This window comes from Crinia signifera, chromosome 4 (assembly GCF_055691185.1).
Source record: "Crinia signifera chromosome 4, ASM5569118v1, whole genome shotgun sequence".
Taxonomy (NCBI): Eukaryota; Metazoa; Chordata; class Amphibia; order Anura; family Myobatrachidae; genus Crinia; species Crinia signifera.
The window spans coordinates 21,167,289-21,184,330 of record NC_139220.1 but is presented as its reverse complement, the minus strand read 5'-3'; the positions used below and the strand labels follow the sequence as shown (position 1 = coordinate 21,184,330).

Genomic DNA, 17,042 nt, shown 5'->3' with positions numbered 1-17,042 from the left:
CGTGGCCATATTGTATAGCCCTAAGGTGATGGGTATGGATCTTCACAGTCAGAAGACAGACCGTGGAATCCCAACACTAAGGACAGGGGTTAGTGTTAGATACTAAGGGGGGGTGGGGGGGGGTGGGAGCGATTAATGCCGTTCATTCTAGCACCCCCTGCCTATAAAAACTGGCGCAGTTCCTCTTTCCTGCCTGGGGTGTCGCTGTCTGCTGTGGAGTTTCTAGCACAGTCTAGTCTGTATCTCAATACAGAACAGATTACTAGAAGCACCAAAGCAGACAGCGGCACCCCAGGCAGGAAAGAGGAACTGCATGGGTTTTGAAAGCTGCAGACTGCTAGAATGAACACTAGATTAGACTGCAGGAGGTGATGTTAATCTGGCAATACATTTAGACATTTCGGGACTTAATGCACGATTTTGACACAAGTACAATGTGTGCGTGCGTGCGTGTGTGCTTTTGTGCACATCGCAAGGTGTTTCGGTACGATTACAATCCGATGTGTGGGTCGTGAGGTGGATCTTATGTGCTGCAAACATGATCTGAAGGGTATGCAGTCCGTGGATAGGCAATGTCTAAGTCAACCTCTAATGGTCGACCCTGCCTAATTGGTCGACACAAGCGTATGGTTGACATAGGCAAGTTGACATAGGCAAGTTCAACAGTCAAAGGTCGACGTGAGTTTTTAAAACAAAATTGTGGTCTTTCCATACTTTACTATGCAAGTGGGCATAGAGTGAGAGTATAATAGTGTGCCGGGCGCAATGGGGCACCGTGCCCGAAGCATGGAGAGCGAAACTGTAGATGTATACGGCGTCCATGTTGACGTACAATTACATAGACAAAAAAAAAAAATCACTTTTGGCAGTGTCGACCTAAGGTATCAATGGAGTGCGCGGGCACAGCTTCCCGGGCCCGGTCACTCTGACAGAGTGAAGGGCCTGGGCAACTCATTTCTACCATGGGCCCCCCTCCCCCCCTGCTGAAGCCCACTTTTCCCGGAGCACTCAGCGCAGGCTTGTCCTTCACCTCCAGACGCTGGTGGCCATTTAATATTAGACACCATCTGGTGAGCCAATCAGAGCTTGCATACCAGCGGCCGCTCTGATTAGCTGCCAGGCCACGAGCCCTGATTGGCTTACAAGTCGGCTCCATATTTTAAATGGCTGCCAGCGTCCGGGCTTCACAGCTGGAGAAGAAGAATGTGCTGCGGGAGCAGTGGTATCCAGCGCAGCTTTTGGAGGTCCTGCTGTTGAGGTTCGTCTGTGGCAGGGGTAGGTCAGTGATAATTGTAGGGTTCAAACAATTACCAGGATTTTGACCGTTGGGTGCAGTGTCTGTGTCCTGACCGTTGGGATACTTGCTGCCAGGATGTAACACCCCGCCCATACTTATAACTGATTTTTAACCTTTCTGTGAGCACAGATGTAGAATATTGTACACAACATGAATTCTCTATACATCGTTACCTAATGGATGTTTGGAAGGAGCACTTGTCGTTCTCTAATAATAATATTTATATAGCCCCTCACTCCCAGTAGGACTTGCATTTAAACAAACACAAGATACAAAACAAAATGAACGGAATAGAGAACGGCGCGTTGGGTGGTGTGTGTTCCTTAGGGACGTTAGTGCAATGCTTGATTGTACAGGCAAGTCCTGGGTCTGTGTGTGATGGATTGTAGATTGGAGGCCTCTTGAACTGTGCGGGGAAGCGAGCGGACCTTTTGTGGTGCTGCAGGCCTGTTCTGTCATGTGACGTAAATCCGACAGTGCTGCAAGTGGGTGGTCTCCCAGTGTGTCCTGCGTGCTGCCATATTGTACGAGTTGGCACAATATGCGTGTAATCACGCATCAGTATAACAATCGGTACAATCAGAGACCCCCCCTTGTATTTCAGTCCTGTGTTAATCAGCTGCTCCTAGGGTTATTCATAGGTTCTTAGATCACAATTGTACATTTAATGAATCACAGTTGGCTAAATCAAGTTCCCAAACTTTTTTGATGGTTCTGACAGGTATACATGGTCATTGGGTTGACATACATTGAGTCGACCACTGAAGTCGACACCTAAAATAGATCAACATGGATGGAAGGTCGACACAAGCATTAGTGTCAAAAGTTCGACATGGGTTTTCCCTTTTTATTTTTGAGCCGACAAGTGCCGACAGGCGGTATTTCATGCCCTGCCATCAACTAGGGCAGGCATGTCCAAACTGTGGCCCTCCAGCTGCTGTGAAACTACAAGTCCCATCATGCCTTGCCACAGTTTTGCTATTAGGGAATGCTAAAACTGGCAAGGCATGCTGGGATGTGTAGTTTCACAACAGCTGGAGGGCCACAGTTTAGACATGCCTGCATTAGGGGGCGGTGGGTGAATTGAATATTGGGCCGAGCAAAGCGAGGCACCGTGCCTGAAGCATGGCGAGCGCAGTGGTACACAAATATGGTGTCAGTCGACATTCAAAGCAAAAAAGTGAAAACCCCATGTTGACTTTTTAACCCATGTCGACCTAATGCTTGTTCTTCGTGCTTATAGTGCGCACCGGCATTTTCTTTTATTTCACAATGGGTCTGATTCAGGGCCGGTTGGACCTTCGGCACAACACCGCAAAGCACTGATGTTCAGTTACAGGGTTTATTCCCCGAAGCCAGGATCCTCCACTAGAAGACTGAGGTTTCCTGACCTCTTTGCGTGATCTGCAGCATCCAGAAGGTTTGACCCCAGGGGTCACGCTGCCGGCCAATGGTGATTGCAGTCTAGAACGCAGCTTTGAACCCCAATGAAACTAGGAGACGTCTGCTTATATCAAATCGCTGCTGCTTCTATGTAATCAGCGGTGATTGCATCTCCAGCCAGGTCTGAGCCAGGCCCCAGGTGCAATTACAGGACGGTTAGGCCAAAGCAGAACCGCTCCTTCCGCCCATAAAACCCTGCTTGCGGGAAATCTCACTAATGGAGTGTCGGTACTAGAACGTTGGTACTAAATTGTAATGAACGCGCCAGCGCTCTCAGACAGACAATGCATAGAGTGTGTTAAGCAGCGTCTATTGCACATCCAGGTACTAAATAATAGAACACTTCAAACGCAAGCAAATTAAAAGTTAATTGCAGACATATGGTCGGGTATCACCTGAGCGCTTCCATTCCTACTTATACTGTGGCTTTTTTAGATCTCTGTGGGATTCTCTTTAAGCATTAAGACAGTTGACTATAAGGATTTTACTGGTGATGTCACAGTACACCTGGCTAGCTAATTAAAATAGTTTACTGTCGTTCTTAATATAATTTGACCTTTCGCTGCCCCCCCTCCATTTAAGAGGGAGTGTACTGGGGGGGGGGGGACACCTGCGTATGCATGGGGACACCCATCGGCCCACCTGCGTATGCATGGGGACACCCAGTGTTTTTGTGGACACACCTACTGTTTTTGTATGCTCTGCCCGTCTCCATCCCGCCCTCCCCCATTTGCGAACCCTTCAGCAGCCCTGCACATGCGAATATACACATACGCAGAGCGCAAACATCGGTCCTCAGTGCGACTACGCTGGGGACCAATCAAACCAGAATCAGGCCTATTGTCAGATAATACTTACACTTTTTTTTATTTTAAATCAATTATACATGGCAAAAGTTCTACGAAGAGGAGCAGAATCCTAATTTGTTCAGCCCCTTATAAAAACTAATTCTTTATATAAATTGTCAGCGACACCCAAACAATTGTTAGTTTTAGTTTTGCTGTACTGTGTCTATGGAATATTTAGTTATAGCGCCGATCATTATGAATTATTTTGCATTGTTGAGCAGGGCCAAGGGCCTACGTTAGTACAAAAGTGTTTTGTTTTTTTCGTCCCTCTTTTCCTGCTCCCAGCTTTGTTGCAGGTTGTCCGGTGGATTAGAGGTGTCCTTGCCCATTAATCGTCTCGGCCAGAGATGAATGGAATGCCCCTCAGCGAAACCGCTCCAGAATGTTGTACAGCGGCCCTGCGCAGACACATTCAGGATTTAAAGACCCTTGGACACCTAAACGGCTATTGATTTTGCAATGACTCTTGTCTTTCAGATCAGCGGAACTTGGGGATGTCCATGAGAGTCGAGCGCTCGACGCTGGATCAAGTCAAAAAGCGCTTTGAAGTCAATAAGAAGAAAATGGAAGAAAAACAAAAGGATTATGACTTTGAGGAAAGGATGAAGGAATTGAGGGAAGAGGTGAGCAGGAGGGTGACGTAGCCTGTGGGGAATGTAGATGGGTCACTGAACACTTGTTGGTAGCGCACAGTACAGTAGCCATTTTTGGGGGGATTGCGGGGGGGATGGTTTGCTATTCATGAGTCAGTTGACTGGGATAGCCATTATTTAGGGGAACGGACGTGAGGGGGGGGGGGGGGAAGCCCCGTCGTTTATATATGGGAACGCCCAGTGTTTGTTTGATGGGCGTTCTCATGCAAATGCCACAGTGACGTGGGTGCGAGGGGCGGGCAGCCGATGACAGCTGAACGCCTGGGGGGGGGGGGGGGGACTCCAAAGGTTAGTTAGATTATGGTAGTGTAGCGAGGCACCGTGCTGGGAGCGTGGCAAGCCAACGCGGTACACTGATACCATGTCTATGTTGGCATAGACCTGAAATGTCAGCCTTTTTTCATGTCTACGTTTTCCATGTCAACATTTGCTATGTCGTCTTTTTTGGTTCTTTTTTTTTCACATTATCCTATTGTCTTCCTTTTTCATTGCTTGTGTCGACCTTTTAACCCTCTTGACCTAAGGCATGTTGACCAATTGACTGTATCCTTCTTCCGGGCGACCAGATGACCCATACACATGATTACAAGGTTATTTTCCATTATGGGCACAATTAGAACATCCTCATGTTCCTCTTCCCTCCTACAACCTGGCACTTAATGGTTAAGTCTCCACCACCTGGCTCCTGGGGATCCTGGGAAGCACCCTCCCCAATTAGCAGAGCTGTCGGCTGGCACAATTAGCCCTGGGCAGGCAGGTTCATTATCTGCAGATTTTCTATCGTCGTTCATTCAGTTCTTATTTTATTTAATGAGGATCCGTTTGACAGGATGACATCTGGGGTCCACACCAGCATACACACGCGCGGGTGGGGGTGGAGGAGAACGGCCTTTAGTGAATAGCCTTTATTTTTCAAGGTATATTTCAACCATGGAGGAGTATTCCATCCGGGATTCCGACTGTCGGAACGTCCTATTGGGAGAAAAGTGCTATATAGATAAGTAGGAGTTGTAGTAGGAGTAGTGTAGTATTAGGAGTGTAGTGGGAGTACAGGTGTAGTAGGAGTGGATAAAAATGTCTGATTATTTGATAGACAAACCTGACAGGGTTGAACAATAGAATACATAGGGGGTTATTTTGGTTCATTCTTTCTGACAAAATCCTTCTTAGATGGGCAAAACCATGTGCACTGCAGGGTGAGGCAGATGTAACATGTGCAGAGAGAATTAGATTTGGGTGGGGTTTTACTTCAAAGTGAGATCTATATTGCAGTGTAAAAATAAAGCAGTCAGTATTTTCCCTGCACAGAAACAAAATTACTCACCCAAATCTAATTCTCTCTGCACATGTTACATCTGCCCCCCCTGCAGTGCACATGGTTTTGTCCATCTAAGAAGGATTTTGTCAGAAAGAATGAACCAAAATAAGGCCCATAGAGACAACCCCTTCTCACTTCTCCCTTTCTGTCCATGGCACTGACTTTACATTTATACTTCCGGTATTCAAATAGACGTAATGGGGGAAATTTACTAAAGGAAATTTGTAAAAAAAAATAGGTGTATTTGTATCCAGAAATACACTCATTTTTGACATTTACTATCCCGAAAATACGGCTATTCGTATTGATAGCACATCAATACGAATACGAATTGATGTATTTTCGGGATAGTAAATGTCAAAAATGAGTGTATTTCTGGATACAAATACACCTTTTATTTTTACAAATTTCCTTTAGTAAATTTCCCCCAATATCTCTCCCCCCATCATCACACATCCTCCTTCTCCTCCAGAAACCACCATATGCTGCTTACCTACTGTACCAATCACCATCTACACCCCAGATGCCTCCAAAACACTCATCCACTCTATTCATCACTAACTTCCCCTGAATGTCCTCTCACATTACCCTAAATTGTGCAGCAGAGCAACCGCCTTCTCTCGCCTCTCCACTTCTGCCTCCCCGCCACTGACACCCCATCTCCTTTATAATCCAATCACACCGCCTCAGCCACCGCACACCCCTCTCTAAATCTCCAATCTCCTCTCCCTACGTATTTCATCCCACCCTATCCAGTCCACCAAAAAAGTCACATCACCTTCACCCTTGACGTCAATGCCAACTCATTGACGTCAAGGGGGATTACCCAGGCCAGTAATACGACAGCCATCATATAATGTTGCATTTGGTCTTTTCTGATTTCCCGTGAGACAGATCCCTGTTCATTGCAGAACATTGGCATGCAAATGCGTTCGATGAACGTTCTAGCTGTAGACTGTTACCGTTCACAGCGCCCGCCATAAATATGTTCGATCATGCCACGTATCCGTGTCTTGTCGACATTATGTTGACCACCTACAGTAGGTAGTTTTGCTGAAGTCCTTTTGTAGACTGTATGGGTATGACACATGTCTTTGCTTCACGCTCAGGAGGAAAAAGCCAGAGCCTACAAGAAAGAAAAGCAGCGGGAGAAGAAACGGAAGGCGGAGGAAGACCTCGGCTTTGAAGAGGATGACGAGATGGCTGCTGTCATGGGTTTCTCAGGGTTCGGCTCTTCCAAAAAGAGTCACTGATGGAACTTGAAAGCGCCAGTCTTATTACCGAGCAGCCGTCTCTCCCTCTCTAGAAATTGTCTTTTTATATTTATACCAGAACATTTCCCAATAAAAGCGAACCAGGCTCCCCCAGGCAGCATCATCACCGAGCCGGAGATGATGGGAGAGAGCACACTGATCTATCAAACACTTGTAATGACCAAAACTGTGAATCAATAGTACATAAACTCCTGTTTACTTACAAACCATGTAATAACCTCTTAGTGCTGTGGGCTGACGATCTCGCATCTCAAGAGCCATTTATATAAGGGACAGCTGCTCGATTGGGCAAATCCTACATAGCCAATTCTATTTAACCCAACATGTAGCAATTGGCCGGGCTTCCTCCCTTCCTATCTGCATGCCGCTCCCTCTGCAGCCTGTGTGCTATCTTCCAGATTCATAGCGAGGGCGTTTATATGGGTATGGGTCAATGGGTAGACCCCTATAAAGTCGACATCCATTGGGTCAACCACTGAAGGTTGACAGACATGGATCAACACATGAGTTTCACTTTTTTTTCCCCCGAATGACTACATGGACACCGGCAAAGTATACCGCGTCCCCTTGTGCTTCCGGGCGCAACACCTCGCTATTGTCGACATTCCATCCCTGTCGACCCTATTGACCGTCTCCCCTTTATATGTCTAAAGCTGGGTACACACCACAGCTATGTTGGCACGGGTTTAGTATGATTTACCGACGGTCAAAATACCGACACATTCAAAATGTCGTCACACATGAAGCAGCCATGGTCAAAAAGTCGGCAAAATCGAAATGCCGACCTTTTCAATGTTGACATGAGTGTTTCTCGTTGTCTATGTTGACAGGGACACCATATTGGTGTGCCACTGCTCTCAACATGTTTCGGGCACGGTGCGGCCCTGCGCTCGGCACAATGTTATAGTCTAACTATGTGCAGACAGGGATGGTACAGAAGTCTGTTTAAAAAAAAAAATCACGATGTCAACTTTTTGACATGCTAACACAATATAAACCGACATTTACCATTTGACAATGATGGCATGTTCGCATTTTGAACGTGTCGGCATTTTGAGTTTTTTTTTTTTTTTTGACAGGTGATAAATTGACTGCATACCGCATACCCTCCAACATGACCCATCCCATTAGGTACAAAATGCTCTGTTCCTGGACTTCCCTGCCAGTGACAGTTACAGATATGAGCCTACAGCACAGTCCAATATTCAAAGAGGGGGGGTCACATCAACTCTCAGTGATGTTTGGGATGGCAGCTGGTGTGGCTCCCCTTTTTGAATATTGGACTGTGCTGCAGGCTCACATCTGTAACTGCCACTGGCAGGAAAGTCCAGGAACAGAGCATTTTGTACCTAATGGAATGGGTCATGTTGGAGGGTATGATACCGTTGGCACAATATGCCTTTCAAATAGCGATCAATCTAGCAACCTGCATCTTTCTAGCACATTTTGGTCTGCATATCAGTGCATCGATACAGAGCACACTGTGCTAGAAGCACCACAGCAGACAGCGGCACCCCAGGCAGGAAAGAGGAACTGCGTGTGTTTTGATAGATGCAGGATGCTATTATGACCACTACTATAATGAGATACCACGTACAAACCCCACTGAGGAACATTATACTCCACTTGTTGGGTTACGGAATTGCATATGTTATACAAAGCATTTAGACATTTGTCAATGCTGTCGTTACGTAATTCAGATTTATGGGCTCTGGGGCTGCGATAAAGGCCTGGTTTCATATAAAAAGACAATTTCATCTGTTAATGACCATGTTAAGTCGTGCTCACAACTACTGCGTTTGGGTCTGCGAATACGGCAGCGTACATGGACCTGCTGCACATTTTCCCTGATGCCTGCTGGTAATGACTGCGCAGGGAGCTACAACTGGGTCGATAACCGTCGAAGGGCTTAACCAGTCTATTTAAACTTTGTTTTTTGTTTTTTCATTTTGGATTAACTTTCTGAAAAACATTTCCTTCTGGACATCTCAGCAACAGTCATCAAAGTGCGTTTCTGGACACTCGTTGGCTAGTTTGTTATCACCTTTTAATGTGTATAAATATTTTCCACTTCCCTTTTTCTTTTCTTTTTTTTTGTCTTCTTTCGTTTCCGTTGAGTTTAAAATGAAATGAGAGGCAAAAACAACCTTAAATTAGTTGGAAATGACCCGTGTCTTCAGCATCCGTGCCCCCGCAAACACACTTTAAAATAAATTCATTGCCACTGTCACGCCTGCTGAATTTCATCATTGCCATCTATTGTAAGGAGGCTGGAGCTGAGTTTTTTTTTTTTTTTTATGGGAAACCATTTCCTCTCCCCCTGCCATGTAAATCTCCACCGCGGTCCATAATATTCGTCAATGTTTGCTTCAATGGCCCGGCATCGGGGGACGTTTGCTGTTGATAAACACTAATAAAATTCAGTCCCGACTATTTTGCTAATGAGCTATGATAGCAATTCACCTGTGACATACGAATATAATTCTTCCCCCTTTTGCAGACTACGTCCATATTGAAGCACCTAGGCGGAAAATTAATTTTTTTTTCTTCCCCTTACGTCGCTGGTGTTTATGGTTTTTCTAAGGTTTGAAACATGGGCAGGCATTTAAATTGAGCCGGTTCCTCAGCAGCGGTAATGGGTTCATATTTTATTTCTAGGAGTATAGTGGGTTTGTTTGTGTGGCTTTATTTTTTTTTATAATTTTTTTTTTTTTTTGTCCCTTTTTTTTTTTTTTTTTTTTTTTTTTTTATATCTTGGAGTTCTGTTTTCTGCAAATAAATTTTAAACGCGCAGTTTAAATGAAAAAGTCGTTTTTGCTTGTTTAATGGGGAGTGCAGGGACATAGACCAGCTCTTGTTATATAATAGAAGAGCATGTGTTGTAGTAACGATGGTTCGTTGTTCAAGTTGCCGTTTGCGTATGTGTCCAGTGGCAAATAATCAAATGGGGATCTAGCGGATTATTGTCGCATCACATCGGAATTATGGCTCATTGGTTATACGTATCGATTGTGGAAGGCTAGACGATTCATGACGTATTGTGATGTCATCATGAGGCTGCGACATAAGCTGTGTACACAGTTGGCCGGCGGATTGGCAGACCAGCTGATCTTGTGCATACACACTTTATAATCGGCTGACGGCACGCACGGAGTAATGGTTGGCATTAGTGTCTCACAGCTGGTATGTGGCATGACTAAGGGTGACAGGGTTGGAAGGTGGACGCAAGCATTAAGTTGACAATGGGAATGTTGACAGTCAAAAGGTTGACACGAGTTTTTCATGTTTTTTTTTTTTTACCAGAATGTCGACATGGACACTGTCAAAGTGTACGGCTTCTCCTCGCGTGGCTCGCTATGGTCACCATGCTTTGGGCACAGTGCCCCGTTGCGCTCAGCACACTATTTTTTTTATTCTCCCTCCACGACGTAGTGGATGAAATGCTGTCGCCTAAAAACAAAAACATGAAAAACTCATGTCGAACTTTTCACTGCCGACCTAATGTTTGTGTCGACCTTAGCAATAGTTGGCCTATTTCATGTAGCGTCGACTTTCATAGTGTCGACCTAGCGACCATGTCCCTGGTAGTCCATGTGGACGGTAAAATATGAGAATGTAAATAATGTTTTCAATAATTGTGCAAAACATGTTGACCATATGATGTCAGCCATTGTTATGTCGGCACTTAATCACTTCTTCTCCCTTATCAATGCCTCATCTATCTACCCTTAGCCGATGGCAGCAACCTGACTGCCGCCGGGAGACCAGCATCAATAAGGATGCTGGCACTGGAACCCAGACTGCCAGGATGCTGAAGGTAAGCATACCGGTGAGCGCTAGCATCAGGCTTGGGGTGAGGGTTAAGGGGCTATACACATAGGGCGATTTTCACCCCATTTCTAAGCAATCTGACTAGATCGCTGAGAAATGGAGCACTGATAGCTCCGTGTGTATAGCCCAGGGCGATACACGGCTGCCATCGCTCAGCAGAGAAATACAGTACTTGCACTGTCATTCCTGCTAGATTGCTGGGCTTTGCCTGTAAACAGTAGGCAAAGGCCCGTGCTACAAATATCGCGGTTTACATCGTGGGTGGATTGCAATGTGTGCACAGTAATCCTGCTTAAGGCCATCGCTCATCACGGATGCCAGGTTGCCCCGGGGCTTTAGGACGCTAGGGGAGGGGGGGTTTAGGCACTCAGAGGGGGCGTTGGTGGTTAGGGGTTATGGCTAGCCACTAGCAGGTAACGGGTAGGGATATGCTGGGGGGGGGGGGGGGCGTGAGCCGTGCACACACTGGACTGTTATTGGCCCGATAGTAGTTTTGGGACGATTTTGGAATGACATTGAGTATATTGCTCAGTGTGTAGGCCCAATGCAAGGAGGTCCATGGTTTCTACCAAAGTCACCTGGTTGTTTCTGCTACACGGCCAATGGGGTTGTAGCGTAAGCGACCACGGCATGTGTAATGAAGGAGGAAGCGATATACGTGCATTCTATCATTAAAGGAGTCCCTAGGATCTGATATATCAGCAAAGGCCGACATTTCAGCCATCGCCCCAGTATGTACCCAGCATAAGATTACTGGGCTCGTATAGCACAAAACTACACCTGGCAGGATGCTGTATTCCAGTACCATGGGGGTGATTCTGGTCGGTACGCTATGTAGCGTATTCTGTCTGGGGACTGATGTTTTGGGTCTGCACATGTGTATTGGCGAATATATGCATATGCAGGATCTGATGTTCGGACACCTACAGCAACTATCACACTCGCCGATACGTTTGCGGGATGGGTAGGGGGGTGGGATGCCCAGTGTTTCCTGGGTGTGCTCAGAAAACCACTTGGCATCCCCATGCAAACGCAGGTGTGGCGAAGCCTGGGCTGGGCGGGTGGCTAATGTCACATGATGTCAGCACCCCACCCCCTGTTCGTCCATCTCCGGCACAGATAAAAGTCAGATCAGCCTTTAAGAAATGTAAGCAGAATAATGAGGACAAATAGTTGTATCTTGTTAGAAGGAGGTGAAAAACAAAAAGTGGAGTAATAATAATACTAAAGGCAGAGAGTGGAAGTCTTCTTGAGGGGGACAATGTAATAGCAGATCATATTAATAATTATTTCTGCTCGGTATTCATTACTGAAAGAGAGGGGAAGGGGGCCACCATTAAGTTGCAAGTATAGTCAGAAAAATGAGGGAGAAACAAGTCCATTTACAGAGGAGAAAGTCCTAACTGAACTCTCAAAACTGAAAGTGGATAAATCAATGGCTCCCGATGGGATACATCCAAGGATTCTAAAAGAGCTTAAAGGGGAGCTGGTAGAACCATTAACAGAATTATTCAACCAGTTACTAGCTACTGGAGTAATACCAGAGGACTGGAAAACAGCACATGTTGTCCCACTGCACAAAAGTGGAAGCAAGGAAGAGGAAAGCAACTATCGACCAGTGAGCCTTACATCAGTAGTAGGGAAATTGATGGAAATACTCTTAGAACAAAGAGTTGCAGAATATCTCAAAACCAGCAATTTACAGCATCAGAAACGACGTGGGTTTACTGGGGGAAGATCATGTCGAACAATTCTTATTGACTGGGTGACTAAAGTAATCGATCAAGATGGTGCTGTAGATGTAGCTTATCTAGACTTTAGTAAGGCTTTTGACACTGTCCCACATCGCAGACTTACATAAACTCGAAAGTTTGGGATTGAATTCTAAGATGGTTGAATGGATAAGATCTTGGTTGTAGGACAGAAAACAGAGAGTTGTAGTAAACGGAGTACAGTCAAAGGAGGGAAAGGATACAAGTGGAGTACCCCAGGGATATGTACTTGGACCAGTGCTTTTCAATATCTATTGGTGATATTGCAAATGGAATTGAGGGTAAAATGTGTTTTTTGTTTTTTTTTGCAGATGACACAAAGGTATGCAGCAGGGTAAACACCAGGAGGGGTAAAACAATATATAATCTATGTAGATTAGAGGAATGGTCATTACCCCGACGTCGGAATCCCGACTGCTCCCTCGTGGGGGTCCACGACCCCCATAGAGGGAGAATAAAATAGGTGGCGAGCGCAGCTTCGTTGCGCTCCCCCCGCTGTGCAGTCGGGATTCCGATGTCGGGCTAATGACTGTCGGTGTGTTATACCACACCCGAGGGATCTAGGTGTCACTATTTCCGGGGACCAAAATGCAGGTAGGCAATGTAACAAAGCAAGTCAGATGCTTGGTTGCATAGGGAGAGGTATCGGCAGTAGGAAGAAAGAAGTAATAATGTCACTGTATAGGTCATTGGTACGACCTCACCTAGAGTATTGTGTTCAGTTCTGGAGGCCATATCTCCAGAAGGATATAAATACGGTAGAGTCTGTACAAAGAAGGGCAACTAAATGGTGCATGGCCTACATCACAAAACGTACCAGGAAAGACTAAAAGATCTTAATATGTATAGTTTAGAGCAGAGAAGGGAAAGGGGGGACATGATAGAAACTTTCACATATATCAAGGGTTATAACAAGGTACAGGTGGGAGACATTCTTCACAGGAAGAGGAGCAACAGAACACGAGGACGTGCACTGACACTAGAGGGAGGAAGGTACAGGTGGGAGACATTCTTCACAGGAAGAGGAGCAACAGAACACGAGGACGTGCACTGACACTAGAGGGAGGAAGGTACAGGTGGGAGACATTCTTCACAGGAAGAGGAGCAACAGAACACGGGAACATGCACTGACACTAGAGGGAGGAAGATTCAGGGGAAATGTGAGGAAGAATTACTTCACAGAAAGAGTAGTAGATAAGTGGAATAGCCTCCCATCAGAGGTGGTAGACGCAAATACAGTAGTACAATTTAAACATGCTTGGGATAGGCATATTGATATCCTTACAAAAAAATAAGTATCATATATGGTTTGAGGTAACATGTTTAAAAAAGGGGCAGACTAGATGGGCCAAGTGGTTCTTATCTGCCGTCACATTCTATGTTTCTATAGACTGACTTATCTGTGGGTAAAAAATCATTCTGTGGTCATCAACCATCGAATGAGTTTTTTTTGCCTGCGTGCGAGTGATGTGCTTAGTGAACAGGTCTGAATTAGACCCTGTGTGTTGTTTCTCTGTGATCAAATCGGCTAAGAGCTGGTAGGTTCTAGTAGATATACTGTATATTATGCACAAGTGCAGTCAGGGGGGGCTGCGAGTGCATTTACAGATTCCAATTGTTTGAACTGAAGCTGAAATGTTCCACAGCAGCAGATCTGCCTCCAGCAGGTGTTTTATCTGCACTTACTCTGCAGAACACAGTCAAGGGCACCTCCGCTTTCCATCGGACCCTCGCACAATGACAGATGTCCACGTTCCCGCTCGTCAGCCAAATGCTGACATCTGTACTTGACATTTTGTAGTCCTGCAAAACGTACTTTTGATTCTATCATTTTAATGTTTTCCTCTTACGTCGCACCTTTTATTTGCTGGATTAGACTAGTTTTGGACACATAATAATGTTATACAATACTTGTTGTTCGTTCGGGGATGGCCAACAATCGATAGCTATGTAGCCAAAGGTGACCCTTCTGGACATCTTAAATTATTTTTACCACTGTCACTGGGTGCGGATTAATAGATCAAAATTGGTCAACAGTGAATGGGCAACATGTGTTGACGCATTGAAAAGATCAACATACACACAGTCAACACAAATGGTCGGAACATTATTTTTTTTTGGTCGGGGGGGGGGGGGGGGGGCGGTGTTATTTTGTGCCAAATTCTGAGTTTCTACTGTTTTCTGGCCACCGCCTGTAGAAAAGTTGACTCTCACGGCTAGGGATGCCAAGCCTGGGGCATTTTATCAATCCCGGGATTCCTTAGTGGACAGGTCACACATCCAGATAGACGATCACCTTGCAAGTGTGACATGCACAGATAGCAGGATCACCTTGCCAGGGTCACACACAGATAGCAGGATCACCTTGGCAAGATCAAACACCCAAATAGCAGGATCACCTTGGCAAGATCAAACACCCAAATAGCAGGATCACCTTGACAGTCACACACCCAGATTGCAGGGTCACCTTGCCAGGGTCACACGCAGATAGCAGGATCACCTTGCTAGGATCACACACCCAGATAGCAGGATCACCTTGCCAGGTTCACACACCCAGATAGCAGGATCACCTTGCCAGGGTCACACACACCCAGATGGCAGGATCACCTTGCTAGTATCACACACCCAGATAGCAGGATCACCTTGCTAGTATCACACACCCAGATAGCAGGATCACCTTGCCAGTATCACACACACCCAGATAGCAGGATCACCTTGCCAGTATCACACACACCCAGATAGCAGGATCACCTTGCTAGTATCACACACCCAGATAGCAGGATCACCTTGCTAGTATCACACACACCCAGATAGCAGGATCACCTTGCCAGTATCACACACACCCAGATAGCAGGATCACCTTGCTAGTATCACACACCCAGATGGCAGGATCACCTTGCTAGTATCACACACCCAGATGGCAGGATCACCTTGCCAGGGTCACACACCCAGATGGCAGGATCACCTTGCTAGTATCACACACCCAGATAGCAGGATCACCTTGCTAGTATCACACACCCAGATAGCAGGATCACCTTGCTAGTATCACACACCCAGATAGCAGGATCACCTTGCCAGGGTCACGCACACCCAGATAGCAGGATCACCTTGCCAGGGTCACGCACACCCAGATACCAGGATCACCTTGCCAGGGTCACGCACACCCAGATAGCAGGATCACCTTGCCAGGCACATCTGTAGAGGAACTTATGGCATTGTGCACAGGCATTAGATTAGTAAGCGGCGACGGAGGTTGCATACAGCCGATAGATATTTATTTTTTTGCGCCGCGCTTCCTCCACTTCCATCCATCAGACGCCTTGATACCTCTGCCCCTCAGTGATTCCCTGTGACAGGTTGTCTGGAGGAAGGCAGAGTGTATGGAAGTCTTGTTCTGCATTACAGCACAACTCCTCGATCTGTTCTTGTCATGCGGATGTTTATCTAGAATTAGCCTACGCCATCTCTCTCCATAAGCCGTCATACCTCCCCTGCTCTCCTCCTGTTGTAATCTTTTATTCGCTGACCTCCTTTGACAGCTGTCTTGCTGGAGACATCACTTTCTTCCAGTCAGATCTTAATCCCTGCAAAGAAAGGCATAGAATTTATTCAAGCATTGGCAGTGCCATCTGATACGGACGTGTCCTCTAGTGCGTGACCTCTGCCCAAACCTCTCTCCTCCAACCGCCACTCTCCCATCAGCCCCGGACATCTGTCAGTCCCCTCTCGAGCCTCTTGTTAACCATATATCTGCCCGGCAGATTCCTTACCCACGCTATGAATTCTGGGCCTGTTTCTAATCGCTTTTTAATGCGTTTTCTGTAACATCTCCAACTGATTCCCCATTATCTTTTATAATGAGGTACTACTCATTAATAAAACAAGGGGTTGTGGGAGCTGACATCTTATTAAACATTATCCCTCATCATTCTGGCATGACTTATTTTCTTCCTTTCCCTCCACAACGGCGCTGAATGAAGCTCTGGAACCGTCACATTCCTAACCTTATTTAAAGTGCTCATTAAGCACCGTATTCAATACCGCGATGTGCCACAGGCCCGGAATGGTAGACATCCTTAAGTGAATGAGGTCCCCAGTGATTAGTTACAGACTGTACTAATTAAGATAAATTAGACCTGCCTCTGCTTCTGATGTCACCGCGCTCATACTATTAATCTTCTGCTCCGTCTCGTCTCGCGGAGATGTTTTAAAACTTTTACATGAAAGAGCCTGCTTAACCCTTTACGCTCCAACGGACAATGCGATTCTTAGTGGCGGTTGCTCGCGGTGTTTGTGGCCTGCTTACGAATGCTCATTTTGCACCGGACGCAGTGTCGATACCGGTCAAAGCTCAGGTTTTTTTTTTTTCACTTTTGCGCATGTATTTCAGTCACTCGATGCATGAGTCCGGAGTCCTTGGGCATGGAATCGCACATGCAATTAGGATGCTGGGTCTCAGAAATGTCTTCAAAATCTATTGGGCTTTGTTGGGCGGTGAGCAGGAGCGGACTGGGGCAGCATACCTCCCAACCTTTAGCAGTCAGGATTTGGGACTTGCTGCGCTGAAGGCCTGTACGGCTCAAAAAGGGGTGGAGCTATCAGGTGG

General features: G+C 46.1%; 1 protein-coding gene across 1 annotated transcript in view; it reads left to right on the top strand.

Moving 5' to 3' along the window:
- The window catches only part of ZMAT2 (zinc finger matrin-type 2), a 37,510-nt gene extending 30,525 nt beyond the window's left edge, over positions 1-6,985 (top strand). The window contains exons 5-6 of the mRNA XM_083181375.1: positions 4,066-4,211; positions 6,669-6,985. Coding sequence (XP_083037501.1) covers positions 4,066-4,211; positions 6,669-6,812 — 290 coding nt within the window. The 3' untranslated portion in view covers positions 6,813-6,985. The remainder of the gene's footprint in view (positions 1-4,065; positions 4,212-6,668) is intronic.
- Positions 6,986-17,042: the final 10,057 nt, after the last annotated feature.